Source organism: Mus musculus, chromosome 5, assembly GCF_000001635.26.
Source record: "Mus musculus strain C57BL/6J chromosome 5, GRCm38.p6 C57BL/6J".
Taxonomy (NCBI): domain Eukaryota; kingdom Metazoa; phylum Chordata; class Mammalia; order Rodentia; family Muridae; genus Mus; species Mus musculus.
In genome coordinates this window covers 31461703-31478430 of record NC_000071.6, presented here as the reverse complement: position 1 = coordinate 31478430, position 16728 = coordinate 31461703, and the positions used below count along the sequence as shown (strand labels likewise).

General features: G+C 44.5%; 1 protein-coding gene across 4 annotated transcripts in view; it reads right to left on the bottom strand.

The window, feature by feature from the left end:
• Nucleotides 1-16728, bottom strand: part of Zfp512 (zinc finger protein 512) — a 29334-nt gene that overhangs the window by 3324 nt on the left and 9282 nt on the right. For 2 of the 4 annotated variants that reach the window (NM_172993.3, NM_001360001.1), the window contains 11 exons: nt 12798-12985; nt 12095-12199; nt 11756-11839; nt 10985-11109; nt 10191-10277; nt 7975-8073; nt 7267-7434; nt 5470-5661; nt 4877-4978; nt 2696-2758; nt 1552-1650 (listed from right to left, as the gene is read on the bottom strand). In NM_172993.3, coding sequence (NP_766581.2) covers nt 1552-1650; nt 2696-2758; nt 4877-4978; nt 5470-5661; nt 7267-7434; nt 7975-8073; nt 10191-10277; nt 10985-11109; nt 11756-11839; nt 12095-12199; nt 12798-12985 — 1312 coding nt within the window. Of the gene's footprint in view, nt 1-1551; nt 1651-2695; nt 2759-4876; nt 4979-5219; nt 5324-5469; nt 5662-7266; nt 7435-7974; nt 8074-10190; nt 10278-10984; nt 11110-11755; nt 11840-12094; nt 12200-12797; nt 12986-16728 lie in introns of those variants that run through there. The other 2 variants (NM_001360000.1, XM_006503970.4) reach the window with 2 other exon arrangements.

Genomic DNA, 16728 nt, shown 5'->3' with positions numbered 1-16728 from the left:
TCACACTTTTAAGAATATGATGGAGAAAATATTTATTCCATAAAATGGCTCACATTAGGTTTCCAGTTAGTAAGAATGCTCCAGGTTCATATAGACAATTGCAGCACATGGACCGGCTTTAGACCCCTAGCTGAACAAGGCAACTGTAAAATGAAAACTACCAAGACAACTGTAAGACACTGCAGGATGACTGAATGGATGAGGACAGTAAGAAATCATTATTCACCTTTTAAACTATAATAATTTTTGCATTAATTTTTGTAAGTCCTCTATGAAAGCCTTTATACCTAAAAGATCATATGATGACCTTGAACTCCTGATCAATCTGCCTCTACCTTCCAAGAGCTAGAACAACAGGCATTTGCACTTAGGCCTAGTGTCATTTGATTTGAAATAAGCCTCTCATTCAGAGCTGTTTTATGTAGTAATATAAACAGCATTACAAACTAGTTGTCGGAGGGCTGGAGAGAGAGCTCAGTGGTCAGGAGCACTGGCCGCTCTTGCAGAGGATCCGGCACCCACAGGATGACTCACAACCCTTTGTAATCCCAGTTCCAGGGGAGCTGCTGCCCTCTTTTGACTACCAAGGGTACCAAACACCCACATGATATAGACATACATTCAGGGAAAACAGTCATGAAATGATGATGATGATTGTACAGGGAGGAGCTGATAACTAAAATCTGGTTCCCTAATTGTGTTTTGATTGGGTCAATAAAGATGGCAAAAACCAATCGCTGGGCCAAGGATAAGGAGGGATTTCTGGGTCCCAGGAGGAAGAGAAAGGGATGCAGAGAGGATTGGGAATGTGCAGCAGGTGGTGCGGCAGAGCAGATAGGAAAGCCAGTCGGGGACCAACAGTTTGTAGCCTCCGCAGGCAGCTGCAGAGGCTGAGGAGGATGGGACAGGATATTCTTCACCCAGGGGTTGTGTTATCTGGCTGGTTTTAAAATATTATGGCTGTCTGGTGTTTTTCCTCCATGGTAACTCAGGTGGGAAGAGAAAGAGGGGCCGCTGCGGGTGGAACTCGAGTGGTAGCTCCAGGAGTTCTCAGGAGGGATGGTTGTTGGGCTGCTTAGCAGAGGAAAAACACCAGCCAGCAACATGGCTGTTCTCGGAGCATAGCTGGGAACTCGGGGAGAGCTCCCAAGAAAGAGTAAGCATGTTTTTAAAATGACACAGAACTGATGATAATTTAAAGACCCCAGGTTATTGGCAAACATTAAAACATCTAAATGTTTATCAGAAGAAAATGCTGTAAAACAAGATCAAACATGTAACTTCAGCCTGGTTCCCAAATGTTCCATTAAATCATAGGTAAGAGAATTATAGGGGCTCAAACATGCCAGCCACAGTGAGCTTTATCTAATTTTTCTTCACAGAAGATTTCATTTACACTCATGTAATTTCAGATGGCATTTTAACTCTGGCAAGTTCTCAGCACAAATTTCTTTGCCAGTCCTAGATCATGAAGCCAGGGGCAAGGTCAACTCTTAGAGCCTCAAGATGGGGACACAGGACTGCACACACTAGGGGAGGTGGGGGGCATACCTCGGCATGAACAGAGTTGATGTGATACTTGACCCCGCTCTCTGACACAAACTCTTTCTCACACAGGAGACACTTGTACTTTCCAGCCACGAAGGTGCCCTGTTTCAAAGAAAGAAAAGAGAATCATCTCAGAATTTGGGCAGTGATTGTGAGAAAAGGAACGGGGAATGTCTTAATCAGAATTCATGGGAAATAGTCCAAAATGGCAATATATTTGACAAAATCTAGCTAAGGCAAACTCTCACAGCCAGAGCGCACAGCACACGTCACAGCCCGTCATGCCTCTCCGTCCACTATGTCCTGAGCCACGTGGTTCCACCTTCTCTGCTTCCTTTCACCTTGCTTTTGACATTCTTGATTCCTCTCCACAAATCATCAAATGCCCAGGGTCATTAGAGACCATGGAACAGTGCTTTGCACTGTGGCAAAGGTACCATGGAACCCCAGAATCCCATTGGCAATACTGAGTTTAAGGACTTAGAAACTCTCCCAATGACACTGTCCTAAGCGCTGCTACTCAGATCTGGCCGAGATGTCTACAATATCCTTGTGCCTTCAACTGAGACTTCCCTCTCCCTGCCTGAAGTGTGGGTTTCAGTGGTGCTCATTTGTGTGAGGGGAAACTTCTAGATGGGCCTGGAAAGTGGCACCATTTCTCATGGCTCATGGGCTGTAGGGCACCTGGGTCAACATGGAAAAGATTCAGGGAGGTGAGTGCATGTTAGCCTGACACCCTATCCTGTCCTCCATCCCTTGAGGCCAGTAGATTCCCAGTGGGTTGGTCTGAGGATCTTCACCAGTCCAAACAACTTCTTCTTAGGAAGATTATGGCTAAGTACAGCAAGGAAGGCCCAGTATGTGAAGACCAGGGCCAAGAAAGCAATCTCTGGTTGGGATTCTAAATTCATAGACTTTCTTCCAGTTCCTTCAAGAGGTATGACATGACTTTGCTGACCTTTTCTGTATCCCAGATGCACCTGGTACCCAACTCAAAGGGACCAAGAATGCCCATGATCCTGAAGCCAAAAGCAGCCTCTGATGACAGTCAACAGAGTGCTTGGCTGTCCACCTAAAACTGAACCCTCTTCTATGCCAGACTACCAATGAGGATACTTTAAGAGAGTAGATAGAAAATGTTACAAACCAATGTACAAGAGCCCAGGTGAGCTTTCAGGCCAGATACACTACTGTAGACAGCCTCACAACCCTGGAAAAGAGAAGCCAATGTGAGTCTGTGCCATACAGAACCCTTCTCTTAGCAATATAATCATTTACACTGACCAATTCCACATTTGGAGGTAGAAGATCAATCACCAGCGCCATAAACCAAACTCCAAACAAAACAAACAAACAACCCAACAACAAAAACCCACACATGACACGTACAGAGGCAAGAAGGAAACAATAAATAGAAGATGATAAAGAAGATGAATAAAGCTCCAGGAAGTCTAAGCTATTCCTTTCCCTGGTCTGCTCACTGATGTTTAACAGAACACAGTTTCAGATGTATATCTATCTGAAACTATACACACACACACACACACACACACACACACACACACACGTATATATACACACATATATATGTATATATACACACACACATATATATACTCACATATATATATGTATATACACACATACACATATATGTATTTAAGATTTATTTACTTATTTATTTAACATAAGTACACTGTAGCTGTCTTCAGACAAACCAGAAGAGGGCATTGGGCCCCAATACAAATGGTTGCTGGGAATTGAACTCAGGACCTCTGGAAGAACAGTCAGTGCTCTTAACCACTGAGCCATCTCTCCAGCCCATCAGAGTTATATTTTAACTCCGTTTAATTTGGTATAAATATACCAACTTTTGTATTTATTTCTTCTAAAAAGAACTACACTATCAGCTTGGGTGCCAATTTTGAAGCTAAAGGTGAAATTCCTGCCACTCTGTCATGGAGAAGTGGAGTCCACTCACACTCTCAGTGAGTCTGGGTGAGCCCTCCTGTGATGGTCTAAGTAAGAAATACGCCCCATAGATTTCTGTCTTACTCTGTTGACTAAGGCACCATTGACTGAGGCATCTTTCAGCAGAAAGCATTTGGTTGGGAGATTGCTTATAGGCTCAGAGGGTGAGTTCATGACCATCATGGTAGGAAGGATGGCAGCAGGCAGACAGGCATGGTGCTGGAGCAGTAGCTAAAGCTGACACTATCCACAAGTTGGAAGCAGAACCAGAGCTAACTGGGAATGGCATGGGCTTTTGAAACCTCCAAGCCTGCCAGAGATACACCTCCTCCAGGGTGGCCACCCCGCCTAGATCCTCCCCAACACTTCTACCAACTAGGAACTAGGCATTCTAATCCATGAGCTTATAGGTTCATTCTCATTCAAACCTCCAGAGTTCCTGTGTGAACACTTGGTCCCTCTGGGAAGTGGATCCTTACTGGAGAAAGTGCATCATGCTCACCACTGCTGCTATCCTTCCCACCGTGATGGTCTGGATATGCTTGGACCAGAGAGTGGCACTCTTAGGAGGTTTGGCCTTGTTGGAAGAAGTGTGTCACTGTGCGGGTGGGCCCAGTGTAGAAGAATCAGTTCTCATTGGTTGCAGATAGATCAAGATGGAGAACTCTCAGCTCCTTCTCCAGCAGCATGTCTGCCTGGATGCTGACATGCTTTCCACCATGATACTAATGGACTGAACCTCTGAATCCATAAGCCAGTCCCAATTAAATGTTAGCCTTTAAAAGAGTTGCCTTGGTCATGGTGTCTCTTCACAGCAATGAAACCCTAAGACACCCACCATGATGGAACTGTGAGCCCAACCAAACTCTTTCTTCTGTAAGTTGCTTCTAGTCATGATGTCACAATCACAGAAATATAATAATATATAATAATATAACTAATATATCTATGATGTTTTTGACTAAGAGGATGCTATGGAAGGATGCTGTAGAAATTGTGGCAATGAGACCTTAAAAGAACTGAGTCTTTTAGTTTTGTGTCTAAAGTTAGTCACATACATCCCATACTGGCTATCCAGCTATCCTGAAGAAAGATAGAGATCACACGGCAGGCCATGCTGAATGCAGCAGCAAAAGACATTGCAGTCCCATCCAAGGACTAGTTCACTGATCCCATGAATGATGTCAAATGATGCTGCATACGGCAGTGGAGCTGTCCTGATGACTGTTGACAGGTGTATGGAGGTACCCAGTTCTGAACAAGCTAACTGCTGCACGAGTCCTCCACAGTGAAGCAATCAGTAAGGACTACAGCAGATGCTTAGAGGCCTTTACTGATAGGACAGGGGGAGAATCACCTGGTTAGGACACTGGATACGATGGTACTTCTTGATATCCGTCTTCCACTTGTGCAGGACTTCCTGGCTAAAGGTAGGTAACCCAGGGCGAGTATATTTTAACTAGAATACAAGAAACATTGGATTGCAAGAATGCAACTCCCAATCAGAACAGAATATGCTCAAAGCTTCATACCTATTTTGAAAGAGTGGGAGCAGGAGAGTGTGGTGGCACTCACCTTTTATCCCAGTACTCGGGAAGCAGAGGCAGGCAGATCTCTGTGAGTTCAAGGCCAGCCTGGTCTACAGAGTGAGTTCCAGAACAGTCAGGATTACACCCGTCTCGGTGTGTGTGTATGTGTGTATGTGTGGGGGGGAGGGGAGAGGGAAAGTGATGTTTTGTATTTTTCATCATGTACATGTGTGTGCCTGTGTGTGGGTTTGCGAGTGTGAGCACAGCACAGGTACCTGCAGAGACCAGAGAAAGGCTTAAGATCGCCATGGAGCTGGAGAGCTGGAGTTACAGGCTGCCATGAGCTGCCAGCTATGGGTGCCACACAAATCCATACTGGGAAGCATTCTACACAATGATTACCAATGACACATGACCTTACCTTCCGGTCATCAGGTACCAGGTCCTGGAGGACCTTCCTCTTCGGCCATTCCTTGGTTAGTTCAGCGGAGGCCAGCTCCTGCAGATGGTACACAGCTATCTTGGCAGAACGCCGCTGAACTCGGCCTCCACCCTTTGCCTCCAAACTCATCTCCTTTAAACAGTCTGGCTGTTCTGACTCTGGGAAGAAGACCTGCAAGTGGGAGACATGAAAACATGGCTGACAAGTGGCTTCAGTCACAGCCAGTGATTAAACAGGAAGCCCTTCTTTGCAGGATGAAACCTGTGATGCTAGCACAGGGGAGTAGAGATCGAGATCCTCAGAGTTCCCTGGCCAGCCAGTCTAGCTAACAAAGTCAAGCTCTAGACACTCAATGCAGACCTGACTTCAGCATGCATGCTCACAGGTATGTATGCTACCCTTAACATACATGTTTGCACACACACAAACACACACACCACCACATATGAGGGTAAGCCGGCAGGCTGCTAAGCTTGATTCCCCCAAACCCACATTAAAAAGACAGGTGTGATGGGGCATCTTTGTAATCACATCACCAGAGTGGCTGAGACAGTAGATCTCGGAGGCTTTCTGGCTGGCTAGAGAGCCTAGCAGAAAGGCAAGCCTGAGGCCAAAAAGACCCTGTCTCAATGAAAAGGGTGGGGAGCTACTGAGGAATGACACCTGAAGTTGTCCTCTGTCCTTCAAATGCATGTATATACATACATACACACACATACACACACACCTGTACATTCATACACAAATGTTTACATGTTCAGGAACACATGAATACACAAGCTTGGAAATATAATATAAAAACAGTTAAGACACACACAAGAAAATGAAGAATAGAGACAGATTCCCACAAAAAAATTCTAAATAAGAGAGAATGTTTTAGTTTTAAATAAATATAATGGGGGTTGGAGATAGCTCCGAATTAAAAGCATTTGTTGCTTTTGCAGAGAACCTAGATTTGATTCCCAACACCCTCATGGTGGCTCACAGCTCTGTAACTCCAGTACAATGGGACATGACACCTTCTTCTGATTTCTGTGAGCATTAGGCACTCAATGTGATGCACACACACACACAGGGAAAATTCTTATTCACACAAAATAAAGGACTAATTAGGGATTGTGCAGATGGTCAACGGATAAAGAAGCTATCACATAAACAGAAGGACTGGAGTTTGTATCTCTAGCACCCACATAAAAGCTGGGTAGGCATAGCAGGCCACCAGTAACCCCAGCACGTAGGAGGCAGACACAAAGGCAAGCTGGCTAGCTAGACTATCAAGAACTGGTGAGACCCTTCCTCTATACATGAGTGGAGTGATCAAGAAGACACCCAAGGTCAGCTTCAGACTTTCGTATGTGCACCTGAAAATACATGTGTGTTTATACACAGAAAAACACACATACATGCTGTGGTGGTTTGAATTAGAATGGCCCTCATGAGCTCTGATGTTTGAATACTTGGTGCCCAGTTGATGGAACTGTTTGGCAAGGATTAGGAGGTGTGGCTTGTTAGAGGAGGTGTGCCACTGGAGAACAGGCTTTGAGGTTTCAAAAGACTCTTACCATTCCCAGTTAGCACTCCCCTCTACCCCTACCTTCTACTTGTAGATCAAGACGTGAGCTCTCAGATGCCCTGCCATGATGAACTCAACCTGCTGAACCCATGAGCCCAATTAAACACTTCCTTGTGAGCTGTGTTGGGGATACACAGAAGACACAGGTAGGAGTGACAGGCACAGCACACATCCTCAATAGCTACAGAAGAAGCAATACTCACAGGCCCATGCTCTGACCTCATGTGGTATGCAAGCCCAGCCTTTGACCTGTACGGTTTCCCACAGTGGTGACATTTCAGGGCCAACTTCTCGAGCTCTGAAGCCTCTTTGCCACACTTTCTAACATGGTACAGATATCCCATAATGCTGGTGAAGGTACTGGAGCAACTCTGAACATAGGAAAGAAGCCTATGTTAGAACGGTATATGTTTCACATGATCCCTAAATTTGTCAGAAATCACCAAGCACCACAAACCACAAAAAGACAGCGAGACAAGACGCTCACCAACATTTCCCACAAGCCCCTTCCCCTTGGCAAGTGTGCCTATGAGCCAGATGGCAATCAGCTCAGTGATCACTGAGCAAGTGTACCACACACCTACTCCAGGTCAGAACTTGAACTGTGACCCAATCCCACCCTGATATTATCTAGCCAGCAACATTGATCTCCTCACAGAATGAGCTCCTGACAATCATCTTCCTCACACTAAAGGATGGTAAAGAAGCCCCTTCGAGCAAAGAGGACGATGGGGAATATACTTGTGGAGAGGAGAAAAAAATAAAGAACTGCAAGACATCTGGAAAAGTAGGTTCCACCCTATGCCACCAGGGGGCAGAGGAGCAAGAAACCTGAAAGGGGTGAGCAAGGGGAAAGAACAACAGGAAGACAGACCTGAGACTCCAGGACAGTCTGCCGCCTCGGCTCTTACCTCACGCATGCACCGGAGCTTTCCCATTCTCTTTAAAACTGTTCGCAGCCTCTCCCTCTCACTTGGCTCATCTACTTCATCTCCTGCCTTCAAAATTGGCTGGAGTCAAAAGAAGCAAGTAAACGTGATCCAAGGAACAGAAAACAAAACAGCCCCCTCCAGAGCAATCAAGAAATTAACTATGAGCCATACTGACGCTGTTGAGTCTGAGTTCTGGCTCCATTTTCTGGATGGCATGAAGTAAATGCAATGGATACCTGAGTTCTGACCTCTTACCCCCCCACCCCCACCCCCAGTAGAGGAGAACTTAAACACACAAGTACCTATGAAAACCCAGCTCAAAAATTCCATCCTGTGCTATTCCAGCAGTGAACAGTCTTACATAGTTTCCTATGACGTGACAGAGCCAGAGCCAGCTTCACTGAACTATCTGTACTAAGTAAGAGCTACCCAAACACAGAACCCCAGCTGAGATGGAAAAGCTAGTGATTTGCTAGCTCCTCTCCCTGCATCTTCATGCCAAGATCCACAGCAAGGATCAGCAGCATGAACTGGGAAAGTATTTCCGGATGGCCTGCTGCCCTGGCTACAGCTTGTTTGATCTGGGCTTCCAAGCAGCGTGAAGGAGCACCAGGTGTGGGTGTGCGACAGTCTGTACGTCCTATGCTACAGCACCAGCAACAAGTGCTCTGAATGCAGCCACTGGGGCTGGATGGGAGGTCCTCACCGTCCAGCCTACAGTCTCCGAGATGCTTTTCTCAGCAGAGAAGACTCCAGTGGTGGGGTGCTCTCTCTACCCACCCCCAAGAATTCCTACCCAGGAGGACTTCCCAGATGTCATAGCTACAGCTGGGCCTTAGGTCTCCTATATGCCAGCCTTCTGCCAGATACTCCATCTTCCCCAGGTTCCACAGAGCTCCCCTCAGCCCTCGAAGCCTTCTGGACATTTCTAGTCTCTCACTTGACACAAGGATACCAAGATGGAGGTGGCATGGTAGACACAGACAAACCAGGCCTAGGATACTTCTTTCTTTTGCTTTCTTTTTTTAAAGATTTATTACTTTTCTCCCAACCTAATATTTCTATTGATTATTTGGGAATTTCATACAATGTATCTGAATCACACTCATTTTCTGTCTTTTGCATGCACCATCCTCTAATCTGCTAGAGATGTCTTTGCTGTTTTCACTAAGCTGACATGATGCCATTGTTACAGTTCCCACATCCTCATCCTGCTGTTTCTGGGTCTCCAGTCTGTAAGTGGAACTGTTGCTTGTGAGTGTATTTCCTTCTGTGGATAACTGCTCACAAGCTCTTTAGGGGCCCCAGCCTATTGTCCCCATTGTTACCCTTCTGAGGAAAAAAGAAAAAAAATTCATCATTTCAGACAATCACTATGTAGCCCTGCCAAATGGCCTTGTATTAGCTATCCTCCTGCCTCAGCTTTCTAAAAGCTGGAACTGTATAAGCCTGTGCACTGTGAAACCTTTTAACTCTCTGCTTCTTGCCACAGTTTTAATATTCCTTTCCCTGATGATCAAAAGGTTGACATTCTCACATGTTAACTGAGCATGCAGCTAGGTAGGTACAGTGCTACACTTCTGTAACCCCAGTCCTTGAGAGGTAGACACAGTAGGATTAGGAGTTCAAAGTCAGCCTCAGCTCCACAGGGAGTTTGAGGGCCAGCCAGGGGTGCAGTAAAATAATACACACAGTGATCATAGGCTCCTGCGTGTAAGAAAGCTGAGGCAGAAGGATTGCTGCAAACTCATGGCCAGTCTGCAGTTGTGAGTTTCAAGCCAGCCTGGACTATTGGGCAAAACCCGAGGAAGAAAGAGAGGGAGGGAGGGAGGAAGGACAGAAGGGAGGGATTTTTACATCATTTCTGGTGATCATGAATTATACAGCAATAAACCTGGGGTGCAAGTATCTGATACAGTGGCTTACAGTCTTTTAGCTATGTGCACAGGAATGGTTGTTCTATTTTTGGCTTTGAGGGAATCTCCATACTGACTTACATGGTGGCTCCATCAATTCACAGTCCCACTACCAGTGGATAAAGAAAAGTTTTCCCCATATCCCTTGCATTTTTAAAAATTAATTAAAAAACGTTTCCTTTAAATAAATATGTATTTGTGTGTTTGTATGTATGCATGCATGTGTATGTGGATCTATAATCATCACACAGGCTCACAGAGAACACAGGAAACTCTTACCAGACTATTATGATTGGCCATGACGTGATACTTCATTCCGGCCAGTGAATGAAGTTGTTTCCCACAATGATGGCAGGTAAACATTTCCTGAAAGGAAAAAAGGTCAGTGCTCAGTGCCTGAATGTTCAAAGGAGAAACAGAAAGTCACAAAACACCATAAGCTGAGCTAGTCACTAGCACGCGTCACTACTTCCTCATTGTGCTCTGGCTTGAACCTGATGTTGCCACAGGCTTGTGTGTGGAACACTGGGTCCCTGGCTGGTGTCACTGTTTTGGGAGGTTGTGGAACATTTAGGAAGGGGAGAGGTCTGGCTGGTGGCACAGGGTCACTTAGGAGCAGGCCTCTGTAGGTTATGACCCCGCTTCCCTCCTGTTCCAGTACTGATTCAACTGCCCTGTGAGAAGCTCTGACCCAAGTGCATGGTACCTGCAGATGAGTCAATGAAGCCAGTTTGGTTCCCTGGCCACTGAAGGGCTTCTACCCTCCCAAACCCTGATGTAAAGCAAGCTCCTCCCTTTAGCTCTTTGGGTCAGGTGTCTGCGCACAATGATATACAACGATGAACACATTAAAGCAGTTGTCACTTTTTTCTGCATTCCATGTATACACATTAAAAATGCAACTAGTAGTACAATTAAATAAACATGCAAACCCAAGCCTGTACGTGCAAAGTCTGTTTTCTCTACCATTCAATGCTACCCCAAGTTAGCTATAATAGACTGCACACAGTACCAGAAGTCTATAGTTTAGAAAAAAAATCCTAACAGTCATGAAATGCCACAAAATAGCTAACCTGTTTGCAGTTTTCCATGTGTTTCTTTAAACCCTCTATGGTCTTCCTCCCCACTGCCTGGCAGGTAGGACAGGACACACTGCCTTTATCCATGATCTCTAAGTACCACTTTTCCTCCATACTGCCTACAGTGGAAAGAATGGGACACTGTAATCTGCAGCATTCTTCAGAAACAGACAGCTTAAGTCCACAATTGAGGGCAATACTGTAAGTGGTTTGATGACGATGAACACACTCTTGCAGTACATGGCTTCCAAACATAACTTGTTTCCATTCACTGTAGAGTTTCAGAAACTTCGGCCCACATCCCCATGAAATAACTCATCTGTTCACTCCCAAGCCCAGTGGAGTGAATCAGAACTAGGGACAACTTTCCAGATCATGATGTAAGAAAAAGATACTGAGATAGGCAAAACTGCTATCTGAGATTTTTTTCATGTGCCCGAGACCATGCTAAATGTCTTTATGTCATTTTAAATTTCATTGTTGTAATGCTTTCTGTCTACATACAAGGAAACCCAGGATTGTACAAGGGACAGACCTAGGCAGCTCAGAAGGCATACAGTGCCGAAACTTCAACATATGTGATCTTCATGAAGTGCAGGCGAGGCTTGGTGATAGATGCCTGCCCATTAGGAGTGAAGTGCTGGGTTCAATTACTCACAGAGACAGGGAGAGAAGGGAGGTAAGAAAGAGGGAGAAATAGGTGACAGCCTCAACCGGCACATCATCCCTCACAGAGATAACACGAATATTCAAAGAGATAAGTACCTGCTGCATAGACTGGCGGCTCCTTCCGGACCCGACGAGCCTGGGGTTTGGGGTGAGGCTGAGCTTTAGGCCGCTGCTTCCTCCCTACATAAGATGGAAACTTAGAAATCTCGCAAATCCCTTCTCCTTCTATCCCGTGCAGTAGGCCCCACTCCCTCAACCTCCTGACCTTCCTTCCTTTCCACAGGACTGAGCGAAAGGGCACGAGAAGGCAGGGGAAGGTCATTCCCTCACTCAAATTCTAGGGTCTCCAAAGCCAATCAAGCCTCCAATGCAAAGGCGTTTTCTCTACAGCCTTAAAGGGTGAAGCTCGGTCTCCCATGGAAGGACAGACCCTACCATACAGCTTGTGCTTCTTTTGAGGAAGCTCGCGATAGTCTTCATCTTCTTCTTGCTTGACGTTCCTCTTTCCTTTGGCCCTCTCCTTTTCCTTTTCACCTGCGCCTGACATCCCACACAACAACAAAGCATTCTGTAAATGGTCATTTGGGCTTGCCTTCAAAAAAACCTCATCACAGTACCACAAGGCACAGATCACCACAAAATGCACCCTCACAGAACAGCCTGGAGAAACTTGGTGTGAATTGTTTTTGTTTGTTTGTTTTTTGTTGTTGTTGTTGTTGTTTTTTTTTTTTTTTTTTTTTTTTTTCGAGACAGGGTTTCTCTGTGTCGCCCTGGCTGTCCTGGAACTCACTTTGTAGACCAGGCTGGCATCAAACTCAGAAATCCACCTGCCTCTGCCTCCCAAGTGCTGGGATTAAAGGCGTGTGCCACCACTGGTGTGAATTGTTTTTAATCCATGGAGTCCCCTCTTCCCTCAGAAACCATTAGATCTTCCTTATGCTTAAATGGGTCTACAGAAGCAGCACTCAACAAAGACAGCTATAAATCAACCACTGATGGTGACTCTCTGGCATACATTGCCACGATAACCCATTACCCAGCCCTCACCTCACTACTGATAAACAACCATACCATACCAAAATATCAAGCACACTAGATACACTCTCCTGTCTCAGAGCTGAGAATCTGAAATGGATACCTTCAACCTGTGAAGTGGCAGCAGGCTTGATTCTTCTCATCTTCATCCAGTAGGTAGATTTTCGGAGGGTTGCTGTGAAGTCACTGACTGGTTCACAAGAGGAGGCGGATGACGAGCCACTCAGGGAGTCCTCATGAGGGATGGTGTACTGGAAACTGTTATCCTTTATGGAGCACTGGGCCCTATTACTGATACAACACAAAGTCATGGACCACACAGGAGAAGCTGGAGACATTTCCTACTAATTTTTCTCATATTGTAAAAATACAACCAAGCTAATAACTTGTGTAAAACTATGAAGACTGGTCTTTGTTTTGTTTACAAAAAGCAAAATAAATAAATAAATAAATAAATAAATAAATAAATAAATAAAACAAAAAGAAACCACATACAAAAAAAAGTACATGGGTTAAAACATACTAACAATTACAAGTCAATTCAACACAGTGTACACAATTCCTCTTACACCCAGGGCAGTCAGAGCAAGCAGGCTACACAACTGATCCCTCTGCAGCCCAGGCCTTCCCAGACTACTCAGAGTTTACATTCAAGAGGCTGGAGAATCAAGGGAGGGCATACCTGTGAGGAACCTTCTAGATTAGATTAGCCTAGACGTGCCTATGAAGGATTACAGTGATTAGGTTAATCTAAATGAGAAAATCTACCCTGAAAATGGCAATGTGTGGCAGTCAGGCTCCCTGAGAGGAGGCCTGTGTGAAGCTGTGCAGGTGAAGACATGGAGACCACAGGATTTCCAGAGAGGAAAGCAAGCTAGAGGCATAGTGTGGGCTTGCTTGAGTTAGAGGATGTGTACTTCAGATTGCAAATCCGGAGGAAGAAGCCACTCAAGGCCCCTGGAACCCAGACGATTCCATCATGAGCCCAAGATGCTGGACACAGAGATACAGGATGCTCTTCTCTTTGGTCTGGGGATGTTTACTTTGTATACCTTCATGCTTTAAGGTTGTAACTTGTTTTTAATCATGCTGAAGCTCAGAGTTAGGACATTTCCTGAAATGTCACCAGAGACTTAGAAGTTTCAGAACTGCGAGACTCCAGACACTTTTGAAGTTGGACTGAGTATATTTGTGTGTTAGGAGGTAGCATGAACCTATGAAGACAAATAGCAGAGGAGTGTAGATTAAGACTGATGTGTTTGGGGGCCAGCAAGATGGCTCAGCAGGTAAACCTGCTTACTGTCAAACATGACTCCCTGAATTTGATTTTTCAGATCCACATGGTGGTGATAACTGACTCCTGCAAGTTGTCTTCTGACCTCCACACATGTACCTTGGTACCCAAACATGCACATATATATACAAAAATGTGATAAAAAAATATGCTTGATATGTTTGGGTCAAGTTGACAAGGGGTAGAGTTTTGATCATTAATACTGTCAAATGACAGGATCTAGAATCACCAAAGGGACTATGTGTGATGATGGATTATCCAGATTCGGTCAGCCTCTGGGCAGGCTTGTGAGTGGTTATCTTGACATCATTTATTGAGGTAGGAAGATCCACCCCAGAAGCGGACATTATTTCCTGGGTCCTCAACTACATAAAAAGGAGAAAGTTAGTTGTGTGTAAAGTTTGTTCTCTCCTTCCACCATATGGATCCCAGGAACTGAACTCATGTCTTTAGGCTTAGCCTTTATCCACTGGGCCATCTTGACAGTTCAAGAATAGATGAAGTAAATAGAGGGGGTAAGGGAGAAGGAAGGGGCAGCAGACAGCCAGATGTATTAGTTTATAACTAGTGTCTCTGTAAACACGAGGATGAGACAGGAGAACTGTCTCAAGTTCAAGTCTATCCTGAGCTACAGAGTACAACTTTGCCTGTGGGAGGGGGAGAAGAAAGAAGAAGAAAGAACAGAAAGATGGAGGAGAAAGAAGAGGAAGAAGGAGGAGAAGAAGGAAGAGAAGGGGAAGGGGAGGAGGAGGGAGGAGGAAGAAGTAAAAGGAGGAGGAAGACGAAAGAGAAAGAGGAGGAAGAGGAGGAAGAAGAAGAGGAGAAAGAAAAAAGCAAGCAAGCAAACACCTGACAGGAATGATGGTGCATATCTTGCATTCCCAGTATGAGAATGTATGCTTACACAAATAGTTTGGGAAACATTTTTACAAGTTTTATAAATAATTTAAAGCAAAACTGTAACATCGTTTGATAAGATTTTTAGTAGACTATATATAGATAACATATCCAAAACTACTATATAAGGGAAGGTGGCAGGAGATGGAAGGAATCTATGAGTTTGTGAGATTTCTACATTTAAGCAGAAGCAGACATTAACTCTAATAGACTATGAAAGAATGTATAGATTCCCCAATGTGGGTGCTGGGAATGGAACTCAGGTCCTCTACAGGAGCAGTATGCTCTTAAACAGTCATCTATCCAGCCACTAACAGGGAAGTTTAAATGGGACTCTAAGCACTCATCTGACTGGATACTTCTTTTAAGTATGGGAACAAACCATACACAGATAGAGTGTCAATAATAAGAAAGTAAACCCAAATCCAGCCCCATTAATGTTAATTCAAATGCTTTTGGGCTAAACACTCCAGTTGTGATGGTTTGTATGCTCTGCCCAGGGAGTGGCACTACTGGGAGGTGTGGCCCTGTTTGAGTAGGTGTGTCACTGTGGGTGTGGGCTTTAAGACCCTCATCCTAGCTGCCTGGAAGTGAGTATTCTGCTAGCAGCCTTCAGATGAAGATGTAGAATTCTCAGCTCCTATTACACCATGCTTGCCTGAATGCTGCCACATTCTCCCCTTGATGATAATGGACTGAACCCCTAAACCTGTAAACTAGCCCCAATTAAATGTTGTCTTTTTAAGAGTTGCCTTGGTTATAGTGTCTGTTCACAGTGGTAAAACCCTCACTAAGACACCAGTTAAGATTGACAGAGTCACTACAAAGATATCCTACTTGTATATGCTACCTATTATTGGTGACCTGTAATATGCATACATAAATAAAAACTATACATGGGGCTGGAGTGATTGCTCATGATTTCAAAGTGTGTACTAAGCTCTAGAGGACCTGAGCTCGGTTCCCAGCACCCACATAAGGTGGCTCATAACTACCTGTAAGTCCAGCTGCAGAGGGGTCTGATGCCTCTGTTCTTGGCAGGTACCTGTACTCATGTGCACATACTCACATAGCACACACATACACATCTTTAAATTAAATAAATTTAAAGTAATGCATCAATGAAACTATAGTATGTAATCACCAAACACAGGATCACTGTGATGGCTATTTTAATTTCGATATAACAGACATCAGGACAGAGAGTACTGCCAGATATAAAGACAGGCTTCCTAATGACAAAATGTCAAATTATTCAGCAGACATAATGATCTGTTGCAATAGCTAATAATAGAGCTTCAAACTACACATACTGAAAACTGACAGCATTAGACAAAGCAGACACCTCCATAAGCTTAAAGACTATAGTCATCTCTCTCAGCAACTGATGGGACAAAAGCCAAAGCTTCAGTGAAGAATAAACGATCTGAATCACATTAATCTTTAGCATTTACAGAATCCCTCATGGCCAGTAGCTTTTGCAAAATACTGTGTTGAAGATATACATTCTTCTCAAGTTCACACTGTGCATTCACCAAAACGGAGAATATTTTGGGTCTCAAATGTTAAATTTTTATTGAAGGGAGGAAAACCATGTGTTTTTTGACCATATCAGAATCAAGTTAGAAACTAAGAGCAGTAAGCTATTCTAAAACAAGCTGGGCACGTTAATCCCAGCGCTCCAGAAGCAGAAGCAAGAGGATCTCTTTGAGTTTGAGGCCAGCCTGGTCTACAAAGGGAACTCAGGACAGCCAGGGCTACACAGAGAAACACTGTCTCAACACAACAAAACAGGACAAAACAAAACAAAAAGCTATTAAAAAACAAAACACAAAATATTCAA